General features: G+C 43.5%; 1 protein-coding gene across 2 annotated transcripts in view; it reads right to left on the bottom strand.

Annotated features, from left to right (window-relative positions):
- Positions 1–4,871: 4,871 nt before the first annotated feature.
- LOC311238754 (uncharacterized protein) overlaps positions 4,872–26,862 on the bottom strand; it is a gene marked incomplete at its 5' end in the record, with an annotated part of 35,142 nt that continues 13,151 nt past the window's right edge. The window contains 11 exons of one of the 2 annotated variants that reach the window (XM_084326931.1): positions 4,872–5,705; positions 6,015–6,061; positions 6,147–6,320; positions 8,793–8,966; positions 9,084–9,711; positions 10,014–10,060; positions 10,146–10,319; positions 10,452–10,625; positions 11,733–11,906; positions 13,157–13,330; positions 23,117–23,290. In XM_084326931.1, the coding sequence (XP_084183057.1) occupies positions 5,167–5,705; positions 6,015–6,061; positions 6,147–6,320; positions 8,793–8,966; positions 9,084–9,711; positions 10,014–10,060; positions 10,146–10,319; positions 10,452–10,625; positions 11,733–11,906; positions 13,157–13,330; positions 23,117–23,290 (2,479 nt within the window). In that variant the 3' untranslated portion in view covers positions 4,872–5,166. Of the gene's footprint in view, positions 5,706–6,014; positions 6,062–6,146; positions 6,321–8,792; positions 8,967–9,083; positions 9,712–10,013; positions 10,061–10,145; positions 10,320–10,451; positions 10,626–11,732; positions 11,907–13,156; positions 13,331–23,116; positions 23,291–26,862 lie in introns of those variants that run through there. The other variant, XM_084326932.1, reaches the window with a different exon arrangement.

The raw sequence follows: 26,862 nt of genomic DNA, 5'->3' as shown, positions 1-26,862 counted from the left end.
CTAGTCAGAAACGCTGGAACGAACAGACACCACCGGAGAATGGCGGTTAAGGGATATACCATCTCAGACGAACTTATGTTACATGGTGATAGCGTATTGAGTATTTTGGATCAAGACCCCCTTGATAGATTGAGAGCGGCCCTCGTGTCATCATCACCAAGTCTGGTTTCACCAAAAATGCCTGACCAGGGCCAGACAGCAACTGCGATGACAACACCGGAGGATAAATTGTCTCTGGGCCTAGGAGTAACCTGGATGAAGAAAATAACGCTCCAGAGAGGAAAATGGGACGCTGTAGATGACGGCCAATGATCTCAGTTATATACAGGAACTGGCAGAATAATGACAAATGAAGAACTTAAGTCCCCTGCCAGTTGGCCTGACATAGTGGGAATAAAACCCGGGAGAAGACCTTATTCTGACCCTTTCACCAGGATGCAGTACGAGGACTTCTTCTACTTGGACGCTGCGTCAGAAGAGAGATCCAGTGTCGCCCATGTTCTGGTGGGAGGTAACTGGGCCGGTATCCTCCCGGCCTGGGTGAAGATCTACATGGTTACCCGAGAGGGTGACACAAATTTCGGCAAGACATGGGCGACCGTCAAGAGCTGGGGAAACAGCTGCGAATATTATAGAATGGATTTGATCTTTTACCCTAAGATGAGCACGTCCAACATCAAAGTTCAATCTGGAATCCGTTATGCGCGGAGGGATCCGAAGATTTATCCTGTCCTGCCCTCCACCGAGCACAGTAGTGTGGTCGGTCAAGAAGTCAGGGGAGGTGAAAAAGGTCAAGGCCTGCCAGACCCAAGATCCCTGGCCTCTCGATCCGGGGGGTCAAGACAAGAAGTCCCCGGTACAAGTACATCGCCACCATCTTCCAGAGGCTGGGCGGACTACGAGAGGCCGAAGAAAGCACGAAAGTCATCAAAATCACCTTACCAATGACATAAAAATGTTGGTAGAAATATAATCAAAAAAGAAGCAAGAGCCCTGTTCTCTGAGAAAGAACAGTGATTACTATTTTTAAAAGCAAAAGCCCTGTTCTCTAAAGAAGAACAGTGATTTCTATTTTGAATTTTTGTTGTTGTTTATGTAACAATATAGCCCTATTTACCTATTTTTCACATGTAATCATATGCTTCATTTTTTCAATTATTCAATTGACGATGGACAAAGACCTCACAGGATGGCAGAGTGGGTGTAAAGTGTCACAAAACAAATGACACATTTTGAAATAGACATCCTGAGTCGTTCCAATACAGCCCTATATACCTATTTTTCACATGTAATCATATGCTTTATTTTTCAATTATTCAATTAACAATGGACAAAGACCTCACAGGATGGCAGAGTGGGTGTGAAGTGTCACAAAACAAGCGACACTTTTGGACAATGACATCCTGAGTCGTTCCTATGTGACCAGTATAATCTTTAAACTGAACTCTGGAGGATAGCTGGCTCTACTTATAAAAAATGGAAATGAGCCTTTAATATCTGCAGACAAGGTCCCGGGTGTCTGTGAGAAGGGAGGAACCCTGAGGAATGTGGGCCTCTGCAGAAGGGAGAGAGAGAGCTGTAAGAGCTTAACCCTTTCAGACGACCAGGGGATTAAGGGTTGAGGGTTGAAAGACAGAGTCCGGGAACTAGTGGGGAGATCTTAAAGAAAGAAAAGAAACTATATAACAATTAAATGTTTAAAATGTGTACAGTAAGAGTTTTCAAAATGGCATGCTTATAATTGACTGTCAGTAAAGAAAAATACTAAAAGAATTATGTGTAAAAAAGGAGGGATTTGTCTGGAGGGATTCTTTAAGAAGATACTATGAAGGGCCCCAGTCACGTGGTTCCCCCAGACAAAGCCGTTGTACGTTTTGAAGGGAAAAGGGACTTTCTGTTACTGTTAGATAACTAACAGTAATACAAAGAAGGAGGAGTTCATAACGAATTATGTACTGTATGTTGGTTTGCTAAACTAAATGACGATCCTGTGACATCAATGTTCTTCGACCAATCAGGAATATGGTATAATGTCAAATAAAAGAGACTGTTGCGGAGGCAAGAGGCAGACTTTTTTGAGAGATTTTGAGGAGATGACTGAAACCAGATATATAGTAAGCTGAAAAACCTGTGTACTTTTATAAATGAAACTGAACCCTTAAATGTAATTTTCTACTGTTAAAAAATAAAAACAATCCTCTTTTGGAAACCACGTTTTGCTTCTATTTTTCCCAAAAAGACGGGTAAGGATGGAGATGTATTTTTGCATTGTAACTTTACCAGTAATAATAATAATAATAATAATAATGATAATGTGCACCAATGTGCCTGTATTGTGCCTAATATATGATATAAAAAAGAACTTTTTCCCCAGACGGAGGAGGAGGAGAAAGGTGGGTTCGGCAAGCCTGGTTTTATCAAGTAATGCCATATAGTGATAAGATGTGTAAGTGGCTTTATCCCTAGCTATAATGGGGATATAACTATAACTATAGGCTTTATCCCTACGGAGTAAAAGGAGACTTATGATTATGCATTAAGGACTAAAGGTGCATTCTGTATACTGGGATTATCAAGTAAAGCCATATAGTGAGAATACGTGTACATAGGATAGGGAAAATGGACCTCATCTAAGTAAAGAGAGTCCTTCCCAGTGCAAATAGAATAAAAAATATACCCCGCAACTCCATTTAATCAACTGTATTACTGGAGGGGACGGGGGGTTCCTGTGTGTGAGCCGAGGTCTGCTGAGTTTAAGCCCTGAACGTTATAGACAAATTGAGTCCTAGAGGTCTCACGCTTCGCGGGACGCTGCTTGAAGCTGGGATTCGGACTAAAGAGTTATGGGATAATCAATATGACCTCGGTTTACGACCGGTGCTCAACAACGTGGTACGGCGTCTTTGGCAGAATGAGCATGGCGGGGAATGACGTGGTAAGGCGTTTTTGGCGACCATAGTGTTAAATAATAAAGAAAATAAGAAATGAAACATAAATACATTCTCAAATATTACACTTACAAACTGAAATAACATATAAATGATGAAACCATATAATGGCCACAGCTACACTCCCTACGCCCAAAATGTTAATTAATTATGCCATAATAAGTATAAAGCTAGTCAACTTAATGTCCCTGATTACAGTTCCACTTTGGACCAATCCACCAGCTGCCAATCAGGTTGTGTGAGCAGAGAAGGAAGTTGTGAATCAATGCAGAATCACTTACATTTGATATACTAACCATTACTCTGTTGGCTTTAAAATGGCGCTCACCACCTACAAGGCTTTAAAGGGTGAAGCTCCAAGCTACATTAGTGAGCTCATCATAAAGCCCCTACTGCCCCAGTGGGGCTCTCCGCTCCTCAGACCAAGGGGTGCTCGTTGTCCCCCGGACCAAACTTAAGACCAAAGGTGAGCGGGCTCTTTCAGCCGTAGCACCTAAACTGTGGAATGAGGTCTGCCGATAGTGTGGAGTCCTTTAAACGGAGTCTTAAAACCTTTCGATATAGTCAGGCCTATAATTGATCATGTATTTGGTGTAACATTTGTGTATGTGGTTGTTTTTAATTAACTTATTGTAAAGTATTTTTTACAAGTTTTCAATTGATATTATATGTGATGTAACGTGTAACATATTGTGGTTATGTTATTTTGATTAACCTTTTACTGCCTGTAAAGCGCTATACAAATTTACCTTACCGTTTGGAAATGGCATTACATTTGTAAAGAATGCATTAGGACTTGTTTAGGACTGGAAACCCAACGTTTCAGACTTGTGACTTGCTTGAGACTTGCCAGTCTTGACTCGGGACTTGAGTGTAAACACTTGGTCCCACCTCTGGTATGTATTCACATTAAGGCTGAGCCCGAACGTTCGAACGTTCGTTCGCTAAGCTGACATTCGGACTTTAATTAATGGGTTCGAACGTTCGGTGAAAAAAAATAAAGCAGGCGCAATGACGGTGAGGCGATGTGAAGCGGCGCGTCCCCCGAGTCGCTCGGCTCAACCAGTATGGTCTCTGCCGGGCTGTTGCTGGATACTCAACCAGAGCTCTAGTCTCAACCAATGCAATAGAACAATTTTGATTGAATGACAGGCGATTCTGCCAATTACGTCACACCGCTTGCACCCGCCTCTGCTGTTACCACCAATCGGCAAGCGTTTATTATTTTTTTTACTTCCGGCAATGCCGCCATTGATCTGCTTGCGAGAAGCATTAACATAGCGTTAGCTCCCCGCCGAGGAAGTAAAAGTCGTAACAAGGTTTCCATAGGTGAACCTGCGGAAGGATCATTAATGATACACCAGCCTTTTTCGGCCACGGAGCGCGAGCTTCATGGCGGGAGGTGGTTGCGTTGGAAACAACTCTGGCCGAGGCGGCAGGCGTGTTGGGAGCCCGGCGGGACCCCCGCGCCGGTGTCTCTCTGTCTCTCTGCCGTCCCCCGTTCCGAGGTAGACGGTGGAAGGAGCCGAGGCGCGCGCCTCTCTCCTTCCCGTCGACCAAGAGTGAATACCTGTTATTGAACGTGTAACACTAACTTTGATGCAGTACTCAGTAGCTTGTTTATTTTCTTCTGAGTGCTTTGTTTAATTACATGTTTACATGAACAGCCACCACTGTAAACAACATGTTTTTTCACCAATAGATTATGCAATGCCGCCCTCCGTAGGATCTATAATATAATATAAAAAAAAAAAAAAAAAAAAAAAAACAGGGTTCGGGCTCAGCCTTAATTCACATAAACTTCACATCCAGCTATGAGTAGGTAAACGTTATGTCCATTCTGTTATTTTAAACATGTAATTATGGGAAACTATTCTAGAAATAAAGAGATACTTGGGTGAAAAATACCTAATAAAACAAAGGTTGAAAGAAAATATATTTTAATCAGTCAATCACAAATATCATGAACGCTCAGCTGAACAACAATAACTGGATTCTGTAAATACACTGTGTAAACATCTAATTTATTACATTTTTTAAATATATAAGTAGTAAATCATTTTACATATATGCACATCAATATTCTCACTTTCCTGTGTGTGGGGGGGGGGGGGGGGGCACTGACACAGGAAGCTACTCTACCTACTCCATCTGACACAGGAAGCTACTCTTATCTGACACAGGAAGCTACTCTACCTACTCCATCTGACACAGGAAGCTACTCTATCTGACACAGGGTAACAGAGGAGCCTTCACCCCAAACCCTAAACCCAGGGTAGAGGGGCTCAGTGAATGTGCAGTGGAAGGTGTGTAGGTGGGTCAGTGTGTCAGAGGAGACTGTGTAGAAGGACAGAGTGCCAGCAGGACAGTCCAGATACACTGCTACTCTGGTGGAGCCAGAGGGGGGGGGAGGTATGTCTGTGTCTCCTGAGTTGTGCCAGGCAGTGTATCCATCATCATCATGACATTCCAGAGACCAGGACTTATCATTAAGTCCAAGAGAACAGTCAGCAGCCACTCCTTTCCTTCCGATGCCTCGATATGTAACTCCTATATGAACCTCTCCTTTCCTCTCTACCTCCCAGTAACAGCGTCCAGTCAGACCCTCTCTACACAACACATGTGGATAGAGGTCAAATCTCTCTGGGTGATCAGGATACAACTGATGCTGTTGTTCCCATGTTACCGTTCTGTTCCTCTCAGACAGAGAGAGGAAGCGGTTTACTGTGTTTGGGTCCAGTGTGAGTTCAGAGGCATCTGATGGAGAGAACATGACACGATTTATCACACAATACATCATAATAATCTTCATTCACATTAGAATGTTTAAAGTTGCATCAACCGTTTCTGACACGAGGATCATGTTGAAGATAATTTGTATGTGGTTGAGTCTACATGGTCCTCGTTTCAAAAACAGTTAATGCAGCTTTAACTTAATCAACTGAATAAACCCGTTTCTATTATTGTATAATTGATCAGCTGAGCTCTTCTGTTATTAATGAAATGCCTCCATATCCTGAAGGGAAGCTCAGTCTGTAAATGTGCAGAACAACAAGCTCAACTTACATTTCCTGAGCCCTGGTTTCAACCAACACTCTCCACCATGGTCAACACTGTAGGAGAGGTAGACACAAGAGACCTTGAGACACACAAACACACACAGAACCATCCATTAACCCCTAAAGTACCACATCCTACCTGAGAGTCTCCAGTCTCCAGTGTGGATCCTCCAGACCAGCAGAGAGCAGCTTCACTCCCGAGTCTCCTGGGTGATTGTAGCTCAGATCCAGCTCTCTCAGGTGGGAGGGGTTGGAGCTCAGAGCTGAGACCAGAGAAGCACAGCCTTCCTCTGTGACCAGACAGCCTGACAGCCTACACACACACACACACGTTCAGATACATAGGTAATAATATTTAACAAACACACCAAATGTACATATTTCTTTTTATGTTTTTAAAATATGTTTTAACACATTCAGCGCCAAGGACAAGTTAACTAGTTTTTGGAACCTTTATTAATTTTTTTTATTCATTACAGGTTCATGGACCTCGGTGTTACCATAGGAAATCATTCTGAGATCGCTAGAGTGCAATACCGGCCGCATCCTGCTAGGTGGCAGTATCACCCACCATTTGAAACCTTATTTCACACCGTGTGTTACATCTAATTTCCTCCGGTCAGATAATTTTGGTACAGGCAAGTCTAGCGGTTCACTCGATCACATTGGAACGGGTCCAGGACACTCAATGCATGCGTTGTGCCGGATTATGTCGGGGACCAATACTGGACCAATACTGGAAATCGTGATCAGACAATTGGAATATTCTTTTTGGAATACCCCCGATCAAAGGTAAGGACTATCTGACGTCAATTCCACCTTGATCCTACAATGATTTCATGTCGATCCAGCTGATCAGCGTGTGTGGTGTTCAAAGCGAATGCCATTACTGGCGATCAAAGCATCAAACCCTCCCCCCCCCCCCCTTTTCATGCAGAAACATAATACCTATTATATACATTTGATTTGGAAATAGTAGCGTGTCCAGGCGAGAAATGCCAACGCGTATAGCAGAATTCACGTAGCGCCCTATAACTCAGCTTTTCAGGAATTAGCCCGGATCACTCCTAAACTATACAATATTCACCGCGGGATAACGCACAAACGTATACATGAAAAATCTCTTTTTTGCATGTTCGACGGGAGAAAGTCACTGTCAAATGACCATAGTATTGTCTCCATAGCTATAATATAGAATATATAGCTCTCGAAACAGTGACGCAGTGAAACTAGGCAATGGAAAGCTGTAGGGGTGGGAATCACCAGAGGCCTCACGATACGATACTATCACGATACTTGAGTCACGATACGATAGTATTGCGATACTAAATATATTGCGATGTGCTGAGTATTGCGATATTAATATTGCGATATATTGCGATTTATTACCTTTTTTCAACTGCAAAGTAAAACTTTGTCAACATGTTTTATCTAATAAAATAAAGTTCAGTCTGTTCATCTCACTTCAATCATTTTTATTGCAGAACATAGTATTTTCTCAAGCAGACAGATGTAAACACTATAATCTGTGTTGCATGTACCTGACAAACTGAACTGTTTGTATTAGTCATATTCCAACTTAACTGAATGCACACGTGTGCCAGCGTTTCCGTTAGCTGGTAATTACCGGTATTTGACCGGCAAAATCTGTTTAAGTCCGACATATTTAATATCTCCGGTCTTAATGTCCGGTGAAAATAATTCCCTGAGTCTAAGCACAATTTGATTATTTGAATTGTATTAAAATAGGCTAAAATTAAATAGCCTATGCGATGAACGAAACGATCATTACATTTGTTTCCTCGTTGCTTCTAATAATGACAACGACGTCGTCAGCGAGAGCTTAGTGCTGGGTGTGCGAACTTTTGTGAAGCTGCAGAGCCAGAGAGGCAACAGCACAATGCAGTATTCCAGCAGTACTCCAATTCAGCCATTTTCAGCCAATGTTGGGTGGGGGGCGCTGCTGTGCGGTTCCCAGAAAAGAGCCAATAACAGCTAAATCAGCTTCTCTGCAGCGCCATACTCTTTGCAAATAAGTCGTTGCGAGGTGGAGAGAGTCGTCACGCAAACCACGATAATGTTGCCGTCTCTCTGCTTTCTCAGTTCTTCGCTTGATATAATTAATACAAATGTCCAATATAACGGAATTCGTTAGGTCATAAAAATGTGATTATAACAGACTGCTGTTTAGTGTCGGACCGACTGCCCACATACGCGGTCTATTTTATTTCAAGTCAGCAGCAGCACGGAGTATCGAGGGACTTATTTTATTTGGAATATATTAATTAATGACTGTATACGCAAAAGTAGCCTAGTTTTAAGTAATAATATTATAAATCTACATGCCTTGAGGATGACATTCTTTATATAGCCTGCCTATCAATTGTTTTAAAGCTCAATAAACTATGACCGGAATTAATCTCATTTGTCCGGTAGATTGAAATCTTGCAGGTCACGGAGACCGGCAACAATTTTTTCTAACGGAAACCCTGACGTGTGCGTGGACTATTGTACAATTACAGGTATTGAAATGAACAATGCAACTTCCTTATACAAAAATATATATATATACAAAAAAGAAATTATTTTTTATAAATAATTAAATATCGATACTTGGCGTCCCTGTATCGATACAGTATCGCCACGCAAAGTATCGCGATATTACTATGTATCGATATTTCCCCCCACCCCTGGAAAGCTGGCACATTAGCTACAGGGATAGGGGTAATGGCTGGCGCTGAAAGTGTTAAATGGTTGTCTGTTGAACTGGTCCAGGAACACTGACCTGAGAGTCTGCAGTCTACAGTGTGGACTCCCCAGTCCAGCAGAGAGCAGCTTCACTCCTGAATCCTGCAGGTCGTTGTTACTCAGGTCCAGCTCTCTCAGGCTGGAGGACTTGGAGCTGAGAACTGAGGCCAGAGCTTCACAGAGCTTCACAGAGAGGTTACAGTCACCAAGTCTGGATATGCAATAGATACAATTAATTATATTGAAAAGTGGTATATTGTTTATTAATACATAATAATAATAAAAAGCATTAAGAGAATACAATGTATTAAGATATAAATGTACCCACAGAGATATAGTAGAGGCTTTGACCACTGGCAGCAGCCTCAGAAGAGCCTCCTCTGAGTATGTCTTCAGCTCAAACACGTCCAGCTTCTCTTTCTGACACAGGGTCACAGAGGAGCCTTCACACAAAGCCATAAACCCAGGGTAGAGGGGCTCAGTGAAAGTGCAGAGGAAGGTGTGTAGGCGGGTCAGTGTGTCAGAGGAGACTGTGTAGAAGGACAGAGTGCCAGCAGGACAGTCCAGATACACTCCTACTCTGGTGGAGCCAGAGGGGGGGGCAGGTATGTTTGTTCCTCTGTCCTTGTGCCAGCACTGCCAGGCAGTGTATCCATCATCATGACATACCAGACACCAGGAGTTATCATTAAATCCAAGAATACAGTCAGCAACCGCTCCTTTCCTTCCGATGCCTCGATATGTAACTCCTATATGAACCCTTCCTTTCCCCTCTACCTCCCAGTAACAGCGTCCAGTCAGACCCTCTCTACACAACACCTGTGGATAGGAGTCAAATCTCTCTGGGTGATCAGGATACGACTGACTCTGTTGTTCCCTTGTTACCGTTCTGTTCCTCTCAGACAGAGAGAGGCGGTTGTGTGCTGTGTTTGGGTCCAGTGTGAGTTCACAGGCATCTGATGGAGAGAACATGACACGATTTATCACACAATACATCATAATAATCTTCATTCACATTAGAATGTTTAAAGTTGCATCAACCGTTTCTGACACGAGGATCATGTAGAAGATATGTGGTTGAGTCTACATGGTCCTCGTTTCAAAAACAGTTAATGCAGCTTTAACTTCATCAACTGAATAAACCTGTTCTATTTATTGTATAATTGATCAGCTGAGCTCTTCTGTTATTAATGAAATGCCTACATATCCTGAAGGGAAGCTCAGTCTGTAAATGTGCAGAACAACAAGCTCAACTTACATTTCCTGAGCCCTGGTTTCAACCAACACTCTCCACCATGGTCAACACTGTAGGAGAGGTAGACACAAGAGACCTTGAGACACACACACACACACACAACCATCCATTAACCCCTAAAGTACCACATCCTACCTGAGAGTCTCCAGTCTCCAGTGTGGATCCTCCAGACCAGCAGAGAGCAGCTTCACTCCCGAGTCACCTGAGTGATTGTAGCTCAGATCCAGCTCTCTCAGGTGGGAGGGGTTGGAGCTCAGAGCTGAGACCAGAGAAATACAGCCTACCTCTGTGACCAGACAGCCTGACAGCCTACACACACATTCAGATACACAGGTACTATTATTCAACCAACACACAAAATGTACATATTTCTTTTTAATCTGATATTTTTTAAATATGTTTTTAAATGGTTGTCTGTTGAACTGGTCCAGGAACACTGACCTGAGAGTCTGCAGTCTACAGTGTGGACTCCCCAGTCCAGCAGAGAGCAGCTTCACTCCTGAATCCTGCAGGTCGTTGTTACTCAGGTCCAGCTCTCTCAGGCTGGAGGACTTGGAGCTGAGAACTGAGGCCAGAGCTTCACAGCATCTCTCTGAGAGGTTACAGTCACCAAGTCTGGATATGCAATGATACAATTAATTATATTGAAAAGTGATGTATTATTTCTTAATACATAATAAAAAGCATTAAGAGAATACAATGTATTAACACATTGGACGCCAGACCCGAGATAAGTCGGGTTAATTCGCCATCGCTTGAGCGCCAAACCCGAGAAAAGTCAGGTTTTGGTCGTTATTTCTTTTATTCGCTATTTCCATTCATAATCCATCCCTCCAGCCTGATGTTATCATTGGGAATGGGTCTGAGATCGCAAGCGTCCAATACCGCTGACTAACGCCTTACGGCCGGTATTGCACATCCTTGGAATCTCTCTGGCTCAGCCTGTACGGCGATCTAAAAAGTCCGGTCCGGGTTTTCCTAGTCGGGCAGTAGTAACGTTTATAACACATGGATTGGGGAGAATCAAGCACCGCCGATTCATGTTATTTGGTGGATTCTGTTGGCAACACGATCGACATCAATACTTGGAATGGCGATCAGATAATTGGAATATTCTTTTTGCAGTACATCCTAGTCAAGGTAAGTGCTATATGGTATCAATCTTGCGTTGATCCGAGCATGCCTTCGTTGTGATCTGTGTGTCCTGTAACGTTACTCCACAACGTATGCCGTTGGTGACGATCGAAGCATAGAACCCCCCCCACCCTTTCATGCATGCATGATGAAACATAATACCGATAATATAGCGTTGATTTCAGATTGATTGTTGATCCAGGCGAGGAATGGCACGGTTTCTAGTGAAATGCACTAAATGCTGCTTAGCAGCGTTTCCTGGGATTACACAGAATTACTCTAAAAATATACTCATATTCACCACGGTATAAAACGGGAATGTATGGATGAAAAAATATTTATTTTTCACAAATTGAACAATAGATACTCGATGTCAAATGAGCAATAGTTTTATATCCATAGCTATGATATTTAATATAGTTTTAGCCCTGCAAACACCGGCATGCAGCCCCATTCATTAAAGCGCTGGCATACACGGCCATACGGCCCACAGAGACATCTGGCGCTGAATGTGTTAAGATATAAATGTACCCACAGAGATATATTAGTCTTTGACCATCCATTAACCCCTAAAGTACCACATCCTACCTGAGAGTCTCCAGTCTCCAGTGTAGATCCTCCAGACCAGCAGAGAGCAGCTTCACTCCTGAGTCTCCTGGGTGATTGTAGCTCAGATCCAGCTCTCTCAGATGGGAGGGGTTAGAGTTCAGCGCTGAGACCAGAGAAGCACAGCCTTCCTCTGTGACCAGACAGCCTGACAGCCTACACACAGATATACACACATTTATATATATATTACACACACTAGGGCTGACCCCTATTAATCGATTAGTCGACTAATCGGTCGAAAGGAGCCGTAGTCGACTGGCCAACCTCTTAGTCGAATATAATTATAAAAAAAAAAAATATATATATATATATATATATATATATATACGGTATAGGGCTGCACGATTAATCGTTTTTTAATCGAAATCGCGATTTGGAATGATGCAATTATCAAATCGCCAAGCCTGCAATTAAAAAAAAAAAAAAAAAAAAAAAAAAAAAATTTATTTAACCAGGAAGTCCCATTGAGATACACGATCTCCTTTGCAAGGTAGACCTGGCCAAGATGACAGCAATAACATTTGCAATACATCACACAGCAATAAAATGTGCGATACATCACACAAGAACATAATAAATGTGCATGTATACAATACATCACATGTAAACACAAAGCAGAATAGTCTACATGATAGTAAAAGTGTATAATACAGGGTAATACAGTAATTTTGCAGTTGGGACCCGACTACAGAAAGCAGCAACATTCTTCTTGTAATTTTTTTTTTAAATATGTTATAATCGCATCGCAAATCGCAATATCTGTCAGAATAATCGCAATTAGATTATTTCCCAAAATCGTGCAGCCCTAATACGGTATATATATATATTTTTTTTTTATCATTCTTTCCAAAAGAAAAGAGGCCTAGAAGCGTGGCTAACGCTAATGGCACGCATACCAGAGGCTAACTGCCTATGAAAACAGGCACAGAGGCACTGAAAGAGGATTTCACCCATCTAATGAACACACTAGACTAGACAAATATCAAGATGTATCCATCAGTGGACCAATTGCATGCTTTTGCAGAGGACAAGAAGCCTTCAGTCGACTCCTTCAGACATTAAGCACCCCCCACAGCCCAAATGGAATGATAATTTTATTTTATTTTAAATATTACACTTTTTTTTTTAAGTTGACCAATAGTCGACTTATTGGTCAACTTAAAATTTTGGCCAATCCTAGTCGACCATCCAAATCCTTAGTCGGGGACAGCCCTAACACACACATATATATATATACACACACACACACGCAAGCACACACACACACAAAGTGAAAACGACACAAACACACAGGTACTAGTATTTAACCAACACACCAAATGTACATATTTCTTATTCATCTGATGTTTTTTTTAAAGATGTTTTTAAATGGTTGTCTGTTGAACTGGTCCAGGAACACTAACCTGAGAGTCTGTAGTCTACAGTGTGGACTCCCCAGTCCAGCAGAGAGCAGCTTCACTGCTGAGTCTCCTGGGTGATTGTAGCTCAGATCCAGCTCTCTCAGGTGGGAGGGGTTAGAGTTCAGAGCTGAGACCAGAGAAGCACAGCCTTCCTCTGTGACCAGACAGCATGACAGCCTACACACAGATATACACACACATTTATATATATATTACACACACTAGGGCTGACCCCTATTAATCGATTAGTCGACTAATCGGTCGAAAGGGGCCGTAGTCGACTGGCCAACCTCTTAGTCGAATATAATATAAAAACGTATTAACACTTTGGCTGCCATGGGTTAAATTCATTATCAACCGTAGGTTGCCGGCTCTATTTGTCTATAGAGAAAGTCCCCTTCTTTGCAGGGCTATAACTTTTTAAATTCTAGTTTCAAGTTTCAAGTTTCTTTAATAGTTGTCATACAGAAGTACAGAATACTTTTGTACAAAATGCTTCTTACTGTTGCGCTCCAGAGACTGTGCATGACAAGATAAGTATGAAATAAAGACATATTAAAAATTAGAAGTAAAAAAAGAGGTCACAGTGTTCAGTTTAGACATATGTACAATGTTCGTAGACGTAGTTACCATACAATATACAATACTGTGCAGTGTACTAATATACAATACTATATAGTGCAAGGCATAAATGGACGAGGTGCAGTTTAGGTACAATTCACAGTAGGTGTACGAGTTGTAGTGCAAATCCTTTATCAATAAATATAAAGTGTAAGTGTGTTTGTGTGATCTAAAGTGTGGAGAGTGGGTGCTGCAGTGTGTTGTTTGTTTGAGTGAGTGTGTGCGTGTGGGTGTGTGTGCTGTGTGCATTTGATGGTTGTTGCATAGTGATTATTGTTCGTTTAGCGATTATTGTTCGTTTAGCAGCCTGATGGCCTGGGGATAGAAGCTCCTTCTGAGTCTTTCTGTGCTCGCCATAAGACTCCGGTATCGCTTGCCTGACGGCAGCAGTTCAAAGAGGCAGTTGTTCGGGTGGCTCGAGTCCTTAATAATTCTCTTAGCCTTCCCCTTGCACCGCTTGTTGTAAATGTTCTGGAGGGTGGGAAGCCCCCCTCTAATTGTGCGTTCGGCTGAACGTGTCACTCTTTGTAGTCTGCTACGGTCTTGTGCAGTGCTATTCCCAAACCAGGAGGTGATGTTGCCGGTCAGGATGCTCTCTATTGTACATGAGTAGAAGTTCCTAAGGATCTTCTGACTGACTTGGAACTTCCTTAGGCGCCTGAGGAAGTAGAGGCGTTGTCGTGCCTTCTTCACAACACTGTCAATGTGTGTGGTCCATGTCAAGTCCTCGGATATGTGGGCTCCGAGGTACTTGAAACTGTTCACTCTCTCAACTGGTGCCCCGTCGATGCTGAGGGGGCTGTAGTCCTTGACCCCCGACCTCCTGAAGTCCACAATCATCTCTTTTGTTTTGCTGACGTTCAGGGAGAGGCAGTTCTCCTGACACCACTGTGACAGGTTCTCTACCTCTTCCAGGTAGGCCCTTTCGTCGTTGGCAGAGATCAGGCCCACCACTACTGTGTCATCAGCAAATTTGATGATGGTGTTGTTGTTCCGCTGTGCTACGCAGTCATGTGTGTACAGGGAGTAGAGGAGGGGGCTCAGAACACAGCCCTGGGGGGCCCCTATGTTGAGCGTGATGGATGAGGAGGTGCAGTTGCCGGCTCTTACCACCTGGGGTCTGCCCGTCAGGAAGTCCAGGACCCACTGGCACAGGTCATAGTTCAAGCCCAGGTCCCTGAGCTTGGCTATGAGTTTGGAGGGGACTATGGTATTGAATGCTGAGCTGTAGTCGATGAACAGCATTCTCACATAGTTCCCCTGCCTCTTGTCCAGATGTGATGCTGCTGTGTGCAGCACATGGGCTATGGCGTCCTCCGTGGACCTGTTGGGGCGATATGCAAATTGCAGAGGGTCCAGGTTGATGGGGAGGGAGGAACAGATGTAGCCCTTCACTAGCTTCTCAAAGCACTTCATGGCTATGGAGGTGAGGGCTACAGGGCGGTAGTCGTTGAGGCAAGCGGGCGTAGATTTTTTGGGTACAGGGATGATGGTGGACTTCTTCAGACAGGTGGGGATGACGGCCTGTTCCAAGGACAGGTTGAAGATGTCAGTGAATACCGGGGCCAGTTGGTCGGCACAGACTTTTAGGACGCGGCCGGGGATGCCGTCCGGTCCTGCTGCCTTCCTGATATCCACTTTTTTAAAGATCCGTCTCACCTCATGCTCTGTTACCCTGAACCCTGAGTCTCCATCAGCAGACCCCCCCCCCCCCATTGCCGTGGTTTGTAGGCTGGTGTTGTTATTCACAGCCTCAAACCTCGCATAGAAGGAGTTGAGATCATTTGCTAAGGAGATGTCACTGTTCAGTTTGAGGGGGGTTCCTTTGTAGTCTGTCATTGTTCTGAGGCCCTGCCACATGCCTCTAGAGTCAGCCTGTTCAAACTGAAGTTCAACTTTATCCCTGTAACGCCGTTTTGCCTCTATTACTGCTCTCCTGACGTTGTATCTTGCCATCTTGTGTTCTTCCATGTTGCCTGTCACCAGCCCGGTGTTGTATGCTGTTGTGCGCACATTGCCATTATTAGGGCCCATTCAAAGTCCTATATGTATTGTTCATTGTGTAGCAACGTTAAACTTTTTCATTCACATATTCATAGTAAAGTATGGTCTAATGTATAAGTATGTTTTCATCTCTTTCTGCAGCTTTCTCCAGAACGTGATCTATAGCCCCAAATACATTATATTGATGATGCAATACAGTTTTATGGCAATCAGCGCGATATAAAAAATTCCAACTAGACGTACTTCTAGAAGTTACTACACGTCATCTGATGTTGACCGGATGGGCTAGGGGGCGTTTATAATTCCGTGGGCAGCGTTATACCAATCATCTAATGTGGGTCAAATGTTGATAATAGCAGTTAGTATCGAAGACGGTAATTTTACACGCTAAAACGCACCCCAGTCTCCGCGCGCCGTTGGGCGATCATCGTAGAGTAGAAATTTTACCATTATGGGATGTCGATTTACCCGGTCCATCTCCAGCTTGTATAATGGTATATACGTCCAAATCATGTTGTTTATCGAGTTATTGGCAATCGATCGCTATGTAGTGTGTCGAGATGGAGCCTCGGGACCTATAGCGAGTGCCCGGAAGTAATACGGCCGACCAGCACAACCTCTACGGCACTTCCTGTTAAGCGATTGCGCCGATCGGCCACCAGATGGCGCTCCTGAACCGCCAGAGAGCTCAGTGGGTCCTCCTGGTGGATCTCAGGCCAGCGGAGGGGAAATATGAATCCGATCCCAGATTTTTTCAATATTGATATTAAAGACGCTGTAAAGCGTCTTCGGCAACTTGAGCATGGCCGGGAATGACGTGTTTAGGCGTTTTCCGGCAGCCAAAGTGTTAACACTTTGACTGCCGGGACACGTCTTTAGACGTCTTTGCTGGCCATGCTAAAGTTGCCGGGGGACGCTGTACAGCGTCCTTATATCAATATTTCAAAAATCTGCGATCGGATTCATAATGTCCCTCCGCTGGCCTGAGATCCACCAGCAGGACCCACTGAGCTCTCTGGCGGTTCAGGAGCGCCATCTGGTGGCCGATCGGCGCAACCGCTTAACAGGAAGCGCAGTAGAGGTTTTGCTAGACGTCCGTATTGCTTCCGGCCACTCGGTATAGGTTCCGGCACTCTAGCTCGTCACACTACATAGCGATCGATTGCCAATAACTCGATAAACAACATGATTTGGACGTATATACCATTATACAAGCTGGAGATGGACCGAGTAATAATATATCCCATAATGATAAAATTTCTACTCGACGATGATCGCCCAACGGCGCGCGGAGACTGGGGTGAGTTTCAGCGTGTAACGTTACCGTCTTCGATAATAACTGATATTATCAACATTTGACCCACATTAGATGATTGGTATAACGCTGCCCACGGAATTATAAACGCCCCCTCGCCCATCCGGTCAACATCAGATGACGCGTAGTAACTTCTAGAAGTACGTCTAGTTGGAATTTTTTATATCGCGCTGATTGCCATCAAACTGTATTTCATCATCAATATAATGCATTTGGGGCTATATATCACGTTCTGGAGAAAGCTGCAGAAAGAGATGAAAACATACTTATACATTAGACCATACTTTACTATGAATATGTGAATGAAAAAGTTTAACGTTGCTACACAATGAACAATACATATAGGACTTTGAATGGGCCCTAATAATGGCAATGTAGCAATAGAATTTAAAAAGTTATAGCCCTGCAAAGAAGGGGACTTTCTCCATAGACATATAGCGCTGGCAATCTATGGTATATCATTAATTTAACCTTAGGCAACCAAAGTGTTAATATATATATATTAGGGCTGTCAGTTTATCGCGTTAATTAGATTAATTAATTACACAGCAAATTATCGCGTTATGAAAATTGACGCAAAATTAATTACAGCCGACCTATATTTACTTTAGACAAGTGGCAAATCGGTGCGCTTTTATTTTGAAATCCACGCTTGAGTTGGGCGTATTAAACTTGGCCCATTGAATGACCCGTAGCCTACTTGATCGTCACTTCACACATGCGTCGTCTATCAAACAAAACAAACACACAAAGGAATTAGCTCAGCTGGAACAAGATGTCAGCATCACCCGAGGCGATACTCCTGGGACCTATGAACGGCAAGTTCAATTTCAAAAAGAATATAGATGGGACAGTAAACAAGACCATTGTAATATGTAGCTTATGTCAAAAAGAATTTGCGTATCACCGAAGCTGCTCTAGTCTAACGTATCACATGAACGCTAAACATGTCCAGGCAAGTTGTTCGAGCAGCTCCAGTGTAGCTAACGTTAGCTCCAGAGCAACTCGCACGCTTCGTCAAACCACTCTTGGAGAATTACCGTTAGGCAAACGGTTGAGTAAATCCACCACAGACAAACTAACCAACAGCGTCGCGAAGTGGATAGCAAAATCTTGTAGGCCAATAGCTATAGTGGAAGATAAGGGTTTAGCGGAGTCATTTCGAATAGCGTCGTCTGACCCAAATTACAAGCTACCCTCGAGAGCTACAGTGATGAAAAGGATCCACAACATGTATGACACAGAGAGGGAGGCGAGGGAAGAAGTGTTGGCACGGGCTGGCCCAATGGCCCTAACGGGTGATCACTGGACGTCGGTGGGCAATCATAATTATTTGGGTGTAACAGTGCACTTGATCGATACTGAGTGGAAACTGCAATCATTTGCATTAACGGTGACCAAAACTGTGGGCCGCCATTTCGCCGATGCGTGTGCTGAACAGTTCAACACAGTAATAGAGGAGTGGAATATAAAAGATAAAGTCACATCTATTGGGACTGATTCCGCCCGTAATATGATAGCAGCAGCGCGCTATATGCCGTTCCAGCACATGCCATGTGCTGCACACGTGCTGCAAAGAACCATCACAGTCTCCCTTGAGGACAGAAGCCTCGACGCCACCCTGGCAAAGTGCCGCAAGATTGTAGGCCACTTCAAGCACAGCCCTGCCAGTACAGAAGAACTGCAGCAGCAGCAGACTGCCCTCGGACAAGCAAAAGAGCCCATGATACAAGATGTATCCACAAGGTGAGACTGTTTAACTACCTGTTGTAGGCTTAGGGTACATTTAGTGTGTGTGTGTGTGTTTATTTCTTTGTGTTCTGTACAATTGCATCATGCTGCATTAACAACCCCCAGTGGGACTAATAGTTATTTTATTGAATTGGAAGGTGGAATTCGACACTGGCCATGATCTCACGGTACCTGAGGAACCAGGAGGCTGTGACTGCCACTTTGGCCCAACAGAACCACAAGCTGTCCATGCTGACCCCCACAGAGTGTGACAAACTGAAGAAGCTGGAGCTTGTACTTGAGCCCTGCAGGTAAGTGTCTCTCCCTCTCTCTCTCCCCCCATACACCCCCCTCCTCTCTCTCTCTCCCCCATACACACACCTCACACCCCACTCTCTCTCCCCCCATACACCCCCCTCCTCTCTCTCTCTCCCCCATACACACACCTCACACCCCACTCTCTCTCTCCCATACACACACCTCACCCCCCCCTCTCTCCCCCATACACACACCTATCTCTCTCCCATACACACACCTCACCCCCCCATCTCTCCCCCATACACACACCTATCTCTCTCCCATACACACACCTCACCCCCCCCTCTCTCCCCCATACACACACCTATCTCCCTCTCATACACACACCTTCACCTCTTTCTCTCTCGCTCTCTTGTTTCACTGCAGGTATGTGACTGAGCTCCTTGGAGGGGAAACCTACGTCTCATGCTCTGTGGTGCTCCCCGCACTCTGCCACCTAAACCGCATCATGGACCTCAACGAGGAGGATCCGGGCTACATGGTAAAGTTCAAGGCCAGCTTCACAAAGGACCTGGACGCACGCAAAGCGACCCTCAACAACAGATGGCTGAAGCTGGCTACAGCCCTCGACCCGCGATTCAAGGACTTGAAGAGCGTACCAAAGGACGAGAGGGATGAGGTGTGTGTGTGAATGAGAAGACCAGTGTTAAGTCCTTAGGCTGTCATGAAAAGTCCTATGCAACTAATTAATTGTCCCTCTTATTAGGTGTGGACCTGGCTTAAAGAGATGCTGCCAGGACCAGAAGCAGACCAAGCTGCTCCACAAGCCACAGAGGACGAGCCACCAGCGAAGAGGACCCTCCTCCTGCTGTCTTCAGACTCTGATTCAGATGAAGTCAGGGTACTGTCAGGACAATTAGACCTCTACAAAGCTGAGCCCAGCATCGGAATGAATGACTGTCCACTGGAGTGGTGGGCAGCTCACGCAAAAGCCTATGGACAGCTGTCTCCTCTTGCTCGCAAATATCTGGCTACTCCTGCCACCTCTGTGCCATGTGAGAGGCTATTTTCACTTGCAGGTCACATAGTCCAAAAGAAGAGGGCAGCCTTACTCTCAGACAATGTAAACAAGCTTGTTTGTCTTAGCAATTGGCTCAAGGAATAGATTTGTCATGCATACAGTAGACCCTGCACTAGACCCTGCAGTCATGCCCCAGACCCTGTAGTAGACCCTGTAGTCATGCCCCCAGAAACTGTAGTAGACCCTGTAGTCATGCCCCCAGACACTGTACTAGACCCTGTAGTCATGCCCCCAGACACTGTAGTAGACCATGCCCCCAGACACTGTACTAGACCCTGTAGTCATGCCCCCAGACACTGTACTAGACCCTGTAGTCATGCCCCCAGACACTGTAGTAGACCATGCCCCCAGACACTGTACTAGACCCTGTAGTCATGCCCCCATACACTGTACTAGACCCTGTAGTCATGCCCCCAGACACTGTACTAGACCCTGTAGTCATGCCCCCAGACACTGTAGTAGACCATGCCCCCAGACACTGTACTAGACCCTGTAGTCATGCCCCCAGACCCTGCACTAGACCCTGTAGTCATGCCCCCAGACACTGTAGTAGACCCTGTAGTCATGCCCCCAGACCCTGCACTAGACCCTGTAGTCATGCCCCCAGACACTGTAGTAGACCCTGTAGTCATGCCCCCAGACACTGTAGTAGACCCTGTAGTCATGCCCCCAGACACTGTACTAGACCCTGTAGTCATGCCCCCAGACACTGTAGTAGACCCTGTAGTCATGCCCCCAGACACTGTAGTAGACCATGCCCCCAGACACTGTACTAGACCCTGTAGTCATGCCCCCAGACACTGTACTAGACCCTGTAGTCATGCCCCCAGACACTGTACTAGACTCTGTAGTCATGCCCCCAGACACTGTACTAGACCCTGTAGTCATGCCCCAGACACTGTAGTAGACACTGTACTAGACCCTGTAGTCATGCCCCCAGACACTGTACTAGACTCTGTAGTCATGCCCCCAGACACTGTACTAGACCCTGTAGTCATGCCCCAGACACTGTAGTAGACACTGTACTAGACTCTGTAGTCATGCCCCCAGACACTGTACTAGACCCTGTAGTCATGCCCCCGACACTGTAGTAGACACTGTAGTCATGCCCCAGACACTGTAGTAGACACTGTAGTCATGCCCCAGACACTGTAGTAGACACTGTACTAGACCCTGTAGTCATGCCCCAGACACTGTAGTAGACACTGTAGTCATGCCCCAGACACTGTAGTAGACACTGTAGTCATGCCCCAGACACTGTAGTAGACACTGTACTAGACCCTGTAGTCATGCCCCAGACACTGTAGTAGACACTGTAGTCATGCCCCAGACACTGTACTAGACTCTGTAGTCATGCCCCCAGACACTGTAGCTTGCTGTGGGCTGTTTTGATTTTTGAGGATACTGTAGCTTAGTGTAAACTGTTATTGGCTGTATCAGCAACAAATGTTACCTTATTGAGAGGTATGTTTTCATTCATTTTATTTTATTCAATTTAATAAAATTGATTTCTAAAGCATTCTTCACTTGCAGGTCACATAGTCCAAAAGAAGAGGGCAGCCTTACACTCAGACAATTTTATTTTATTCAATTTAATAAAATTGATTTCTAAAGCATTCTTCACTTGCAGGTCACATAGTCCAAAAGAAGAGGGCAGCCTTACACTCAGACAATGTAAACAAGCTGAAGCTTGTTTGTCTTAGCAATTGGCTCAAGGAATAGATGTCATGCATACAGTAGACCCTGTAGTAGACCCTGCACTAGACCCTGATTTTTGAGGATACTGTAGCTTAGTGTAAACTGTTATTGGCTGTATCGGCAACAAATGTTACCTTATTGAGAGGTATGTTTTCATTCATTTTATTTATTTATTCAATTTAATAGAATTGATTTCTAAAGCATTCTTCACTTGCAGGTCACATAGTCCAAAAGAAGAGGGCAGCCTTACACTCAGACAATGTAAACAAGCTGAAGCTTGTTTGTCTTAGCAATTGGCTCAAGGAATAGATGTCATGCATACAGTAGACCCTGTAGTAGACCCTGCACTAGATCCTGCAGTAGACCCTGCAGTAGACCCTGATTTGAGGATACTGTAGCTTAGTGTAAACTGTTAGCTGTATCAGCAACAAATGTTACCTTATTGAGAGGTATGTTTTCATTTTATTTATTTTATTTATTTAATAAAATTGATTTCTAAAGCATTCTTCTTGGTGTATTTAATTGATCAGTCACCTGCCACAATAATGTAATGCCCTTGAATTTTAAATATTTATATGAATATGAAATATAAATATGCGATTAAAATGCGATTAATTAGATTAATTAATTACAAAACCTGTAATTAATTAGATTAAAAATTTTAATCGCCTGACAGCACTAATATATATATATTTTTTTATCATTCTTTCCAAAAGAAAAGAGGCCTAGAAGCGTGGCTAACGCTAATGGCACGCATACCAGAGGCTAACTGCCTATGAAAACAGGCACAGAGGCACTGAAAGAGGATTTCACCCATCTAATGAACACACTAGACTAGACAAATATCAAGATGTATCCATCAGTGGACCAATTGCATGCTTTTGCAGAGGACAAGAAGCCTTCAGTCGACTCCCTCAGACATTAAGCACCCCCACAGCCCAAATGGAATGATAATTTTTTTTTTTTTTTTTTTAAATATTATACTTTTTTTTTAAGTCGACCAATAGTCGACTAACGGCAAATTTTGGCCAATCCTAGTCGACCATCCAAATCCTTAGTCGGGGACAGCCCTAACACACATATATATATACACACACACACGCAAGCACACACACACACAAAGTGAAAACGACACAAACACACAGGTACTAGTATTTAACCAACACACCAAATGTACATATTTCTTATTCATCTGATGTTTTTTTAAAAGATGTTTTTAAATGGTTGTCTGTTGAACTGGTCCAGGAACACTGACCTGAGAGTCTGCAGTCTACAGTGTTGACTCCCCAGTCCAGCAGAGAGCAGCTTCACTCCTGAATCCTGCAGGTTGTTGTTACTCAGGTCCAGCTCTCTCAGGCTGGAGGACTTGGAGCTGAGAACTGATGATAACTCCTTACAGCATTTCACTGTGAGGCTGTTTTCTTTCAACCTGAAGAAGATTAATAGAACAGTAGAGAATATAATATAATATGGCTACTAGGGGTGGGACGGTTCACAAAATGGACGGTTCGGTTCGTATCATGGTTTTCGGTTCAGTTCGATATACGTTAATTTGTATTAAAAAGAAAATTGAACACTAAAAAATCTAAACATGCAAAAAAATAAATAAAAAATGTACAGTGTTACAGTGTTTACAGCCTTAAGGCGAGACACAGCAGGTGAATAGTCAAATATACTTTTTTTTGTTGATTTTGAGATTTTGTTATATTTTGCTTCCTAAACATGTCTTCTATGAAACTAGTGACAATAAAACGTCAATAACACACATTTAGTTGTTTATTTTACATCATTTTGCCTTATTGCATCCATAAATGTGCACATATTTAATGGGGAAGTGCCTAATTTGCATATATAAACATACATTTCAGAAAACTTGCAATATATTTTTTCTTAGTTTATATGTACATAACAAATTGGGAAAGTTTCATAGTGATATCTATTCAAATATTTTTTGCCTATTAGGGGGTACTACACTGTTTGTAGCCTGTGTGTAGTTCTGTTCAGTTCAATAACATCATTATTATTATTATTATTCAGTTATCAGGCATGTGTTTAGGTTGTCTATTACTAATGGTTTGATTAGGTATTGTGTTTGTAAATATCTGTTTAAAAAAAAAAAAGTATGGCATTTTACAATACAGAACTTTGAAGGCGTTTTCCCGAAAATGAGTTTTAAGAGTTTTTCCTCATACTCTGAGCCAGAAATCTCCACTTCAGTAGCACTCACATACACCAAAACTTCCAGTTCTATTCATATCTATGTTCTGAAGGTATTTACAGAAGGGTTTGTTGATATCGCATTCATACCCTGATTTATATCACATTGTATTCCTAAAAACATGGCGAAATATGGAATTTTACCATAAAAATGGACTGCATGGAGTATTTTCTGATTTATGGAGTGATAAAAAGAGATATCCAAAATCCCCTCTGTAATAACCTTTGGCTCTAATATGTCAACAAAATGAAACTATAATTTTGAAAATGGCTTTATCCAATGTTCAGATTTCTGTCCTGGAATTATATGCAAATTAGTGCATAATTAAGTAGATCATGCCTCATTTGCATATTTAAACATACAATTTCAGAAAACTTGTAATACAAAAAAGTCTTGTCTTAATATAAGTAATCAACTGGGGAAGTTTCATTGTGATATCTATTAGTTAATTTTTTTACCCTATTCACCTGCAGTGTCTCCCCTTAAATAATGTTTGGCACACAAAGACCGAACTGACTGAAAAATATAGGCTACATTTGTCAAAGTATTAACTGGCAGCATACATCAAACTAACACACACACTGTACCGTTTAAAAACAACAATGCTCTGTTCATTCTATTTTTAAAATACGTACATCATCTGTCAACATTTATTTAGACTAACATTATTTAAATATTGAGTGCAACTGTGGTGGATTGCGTAATTCGGTGAGTTGGAACTATCTATGGACATTTTAGCGTGTGGCACCTTCAGCTCCGGTAACGTTAGGAGATCATAACATCAACAAGCAGCACGAAAGCGGCAATAGTCCATCATTGTCTTTAAAAACCCTGCCTCTCAGACTCTCATTCCCTCCTCTGCTAGCTAGTAGCTACGGTAACATTTCGTTGACTGTATTAGCTGGGGCTAGTGCTACCATAGTTAAAACGTGCGTTGTGTTGTACAAACTGCTAACGCTATGGCAAGATGTGTGTAGGCCTATGTAATGTTAATGGCTATGTTTTTAAAGTCGTAAAGAAGATTGATTTATATTGTGCTTGCCATTTTTACACAAACTGACTAGCACCTGGCTGCAGTGCTGCTGCTGCCTGCAGCCAGCGCTCACCTCTCCCGGCTCCGCCAAATGATTTTTTTTATTTGCGCGTCATCTGAACCGTACGATACACAGACGCCCCGAACCGTGGGGGTCGTACCGTACGGTACACGGTTCGAATGCGTACCGTCCTAGAGCTGCCACAATTACCGCAGTATTGCTGTTACATCAGGCCCACCGCAGAGTTAGGCTGAATACCGCATCACTGCTGTTTTTTATAATAATAATAAAGTACCCTGCTCTCGTTGGGCTTGCGGCTCTGCAGATATACCCTACTCCTCTGTCGAGGTTCCAAGCGACCCTATTGGGTAACAGAAAAGTCACGTGAAACACTGCAGACCACTGATTGGTCAGAAGAGAGACACGTCACACGTTGGAGCGTCCTGCAGTGTGTTACCAATCGGCAAGCGCGTATTAGGTTTTTACTTCCTGAATGTCAGTCATTGATCAGAGCTCACAACACGGCTAATACGTTAGCTCCCGCCGGAGTGGATTACCGTCACTCCTCAGGAGTACTAAACGAGGCATAATGATTTTACTGCAACGAATGTTATAATAAAAGCCCTTCGTTCTATAAACTTGTCTGATTGAAAACTTTATTAACAGACCGCAGAATGGGCACAACTCGGCACGCTCTGAGCAAAGAAAGGAACTGAGATATGAATTGAGTAATGCTTGCCTTGCTATGGTCCGGTAAATACGCTGATGTTATTGAACGTGTAACTATATAACGTTAATGCCACAAAATGAATGCCTTTGTAATCATAAGTAGTAACGTTATAATAAGAAGAAGAAGAAAGGGTCGGGGGGGTAACCGCCGGGCGCGCCGCTACCACCCCTGCCCGCGACACAGAGTGAACGGCGCATGACCAGAGGGGAGACTTCGAATCCGTGTTTCACTTTCAATAACGAATGCGTGCTTGCCGAATCCCAAACAATATTCATCCTCTAAAGATAGACATTTAGACTAGAGGCAGGCTATATGCTATAAAGAGTAGACTACAAAAAAATATATAAAATGCATTCAAACTTTTTTTTGTGTGTGTGTGCGGTAATAACCGCAGCGGTAGGAAATATTTCGCAAATTTGTGCGGTAAGGAAAACATCAATACCATGGCAGCTCTATACCGTCCCACTCCTAATGGCTACAAATACTGAGATGGCGCAACCCAGGTCAGTCGCCGTCGGTTTTGCTCCGGGAAGATTGTGCATACTTTGTTATGTTTATTTTTAATACCTTTTTTATGAAAACTACACTGGCGGGGACGTCATACGCCATACGTCACTTTATGCCAAGATTGGCCATCGGAGATCAGGCGGGACAAAGGCAAAGAAGGGGACAAAGGCGGCGGTGGGACAAGGAAGAAACACAGGGGAAAGAGGAGCGGAATCAGAATTAGGCTAAAAAGTTCTGCTTACCGACCGGCGATTCTATCCATTTTACTGGCAAATGTACGTTCACTGGAAAATAAGATGGACGATCTTTGGGCGAGGGTTCGATTCCAGCGAGAGGTGAGAGACTGTAACATCATGTGCTTCACGGAGACATGGCTGAAACCAGCGACTCCGGATCACCGCGTCTCTCCTTCGGACTCCTTCTCCGTCTTCCAAGCGGATCGTACAGTAGCCTCCGGTAAGAGCTCTGGAGGAGGTGTGTCTCCTCACAAACAGCGACTGGGTAAGCCCAAA

The sequence above is a fragment of the Notolepis coatsorum genome (genome assembly GCF_963971535.1).
Source record: "Notolepis coatsorum genome assembly, chromosome: 13".
In the NCBI taxonomy this organism is placed as follows: domain Eukaryota; kingdom Metazoa; phylum Chordata; class Actinopteri; order Aulopiformes; family Paralepididae; genus Notolepis; species Notolepis coatsorum.
The sequence above is the reverse complement of the archived record's forward strand: the minus strand, read 5'-3'. Positions and strand labels throughout refer to the sequence as shown.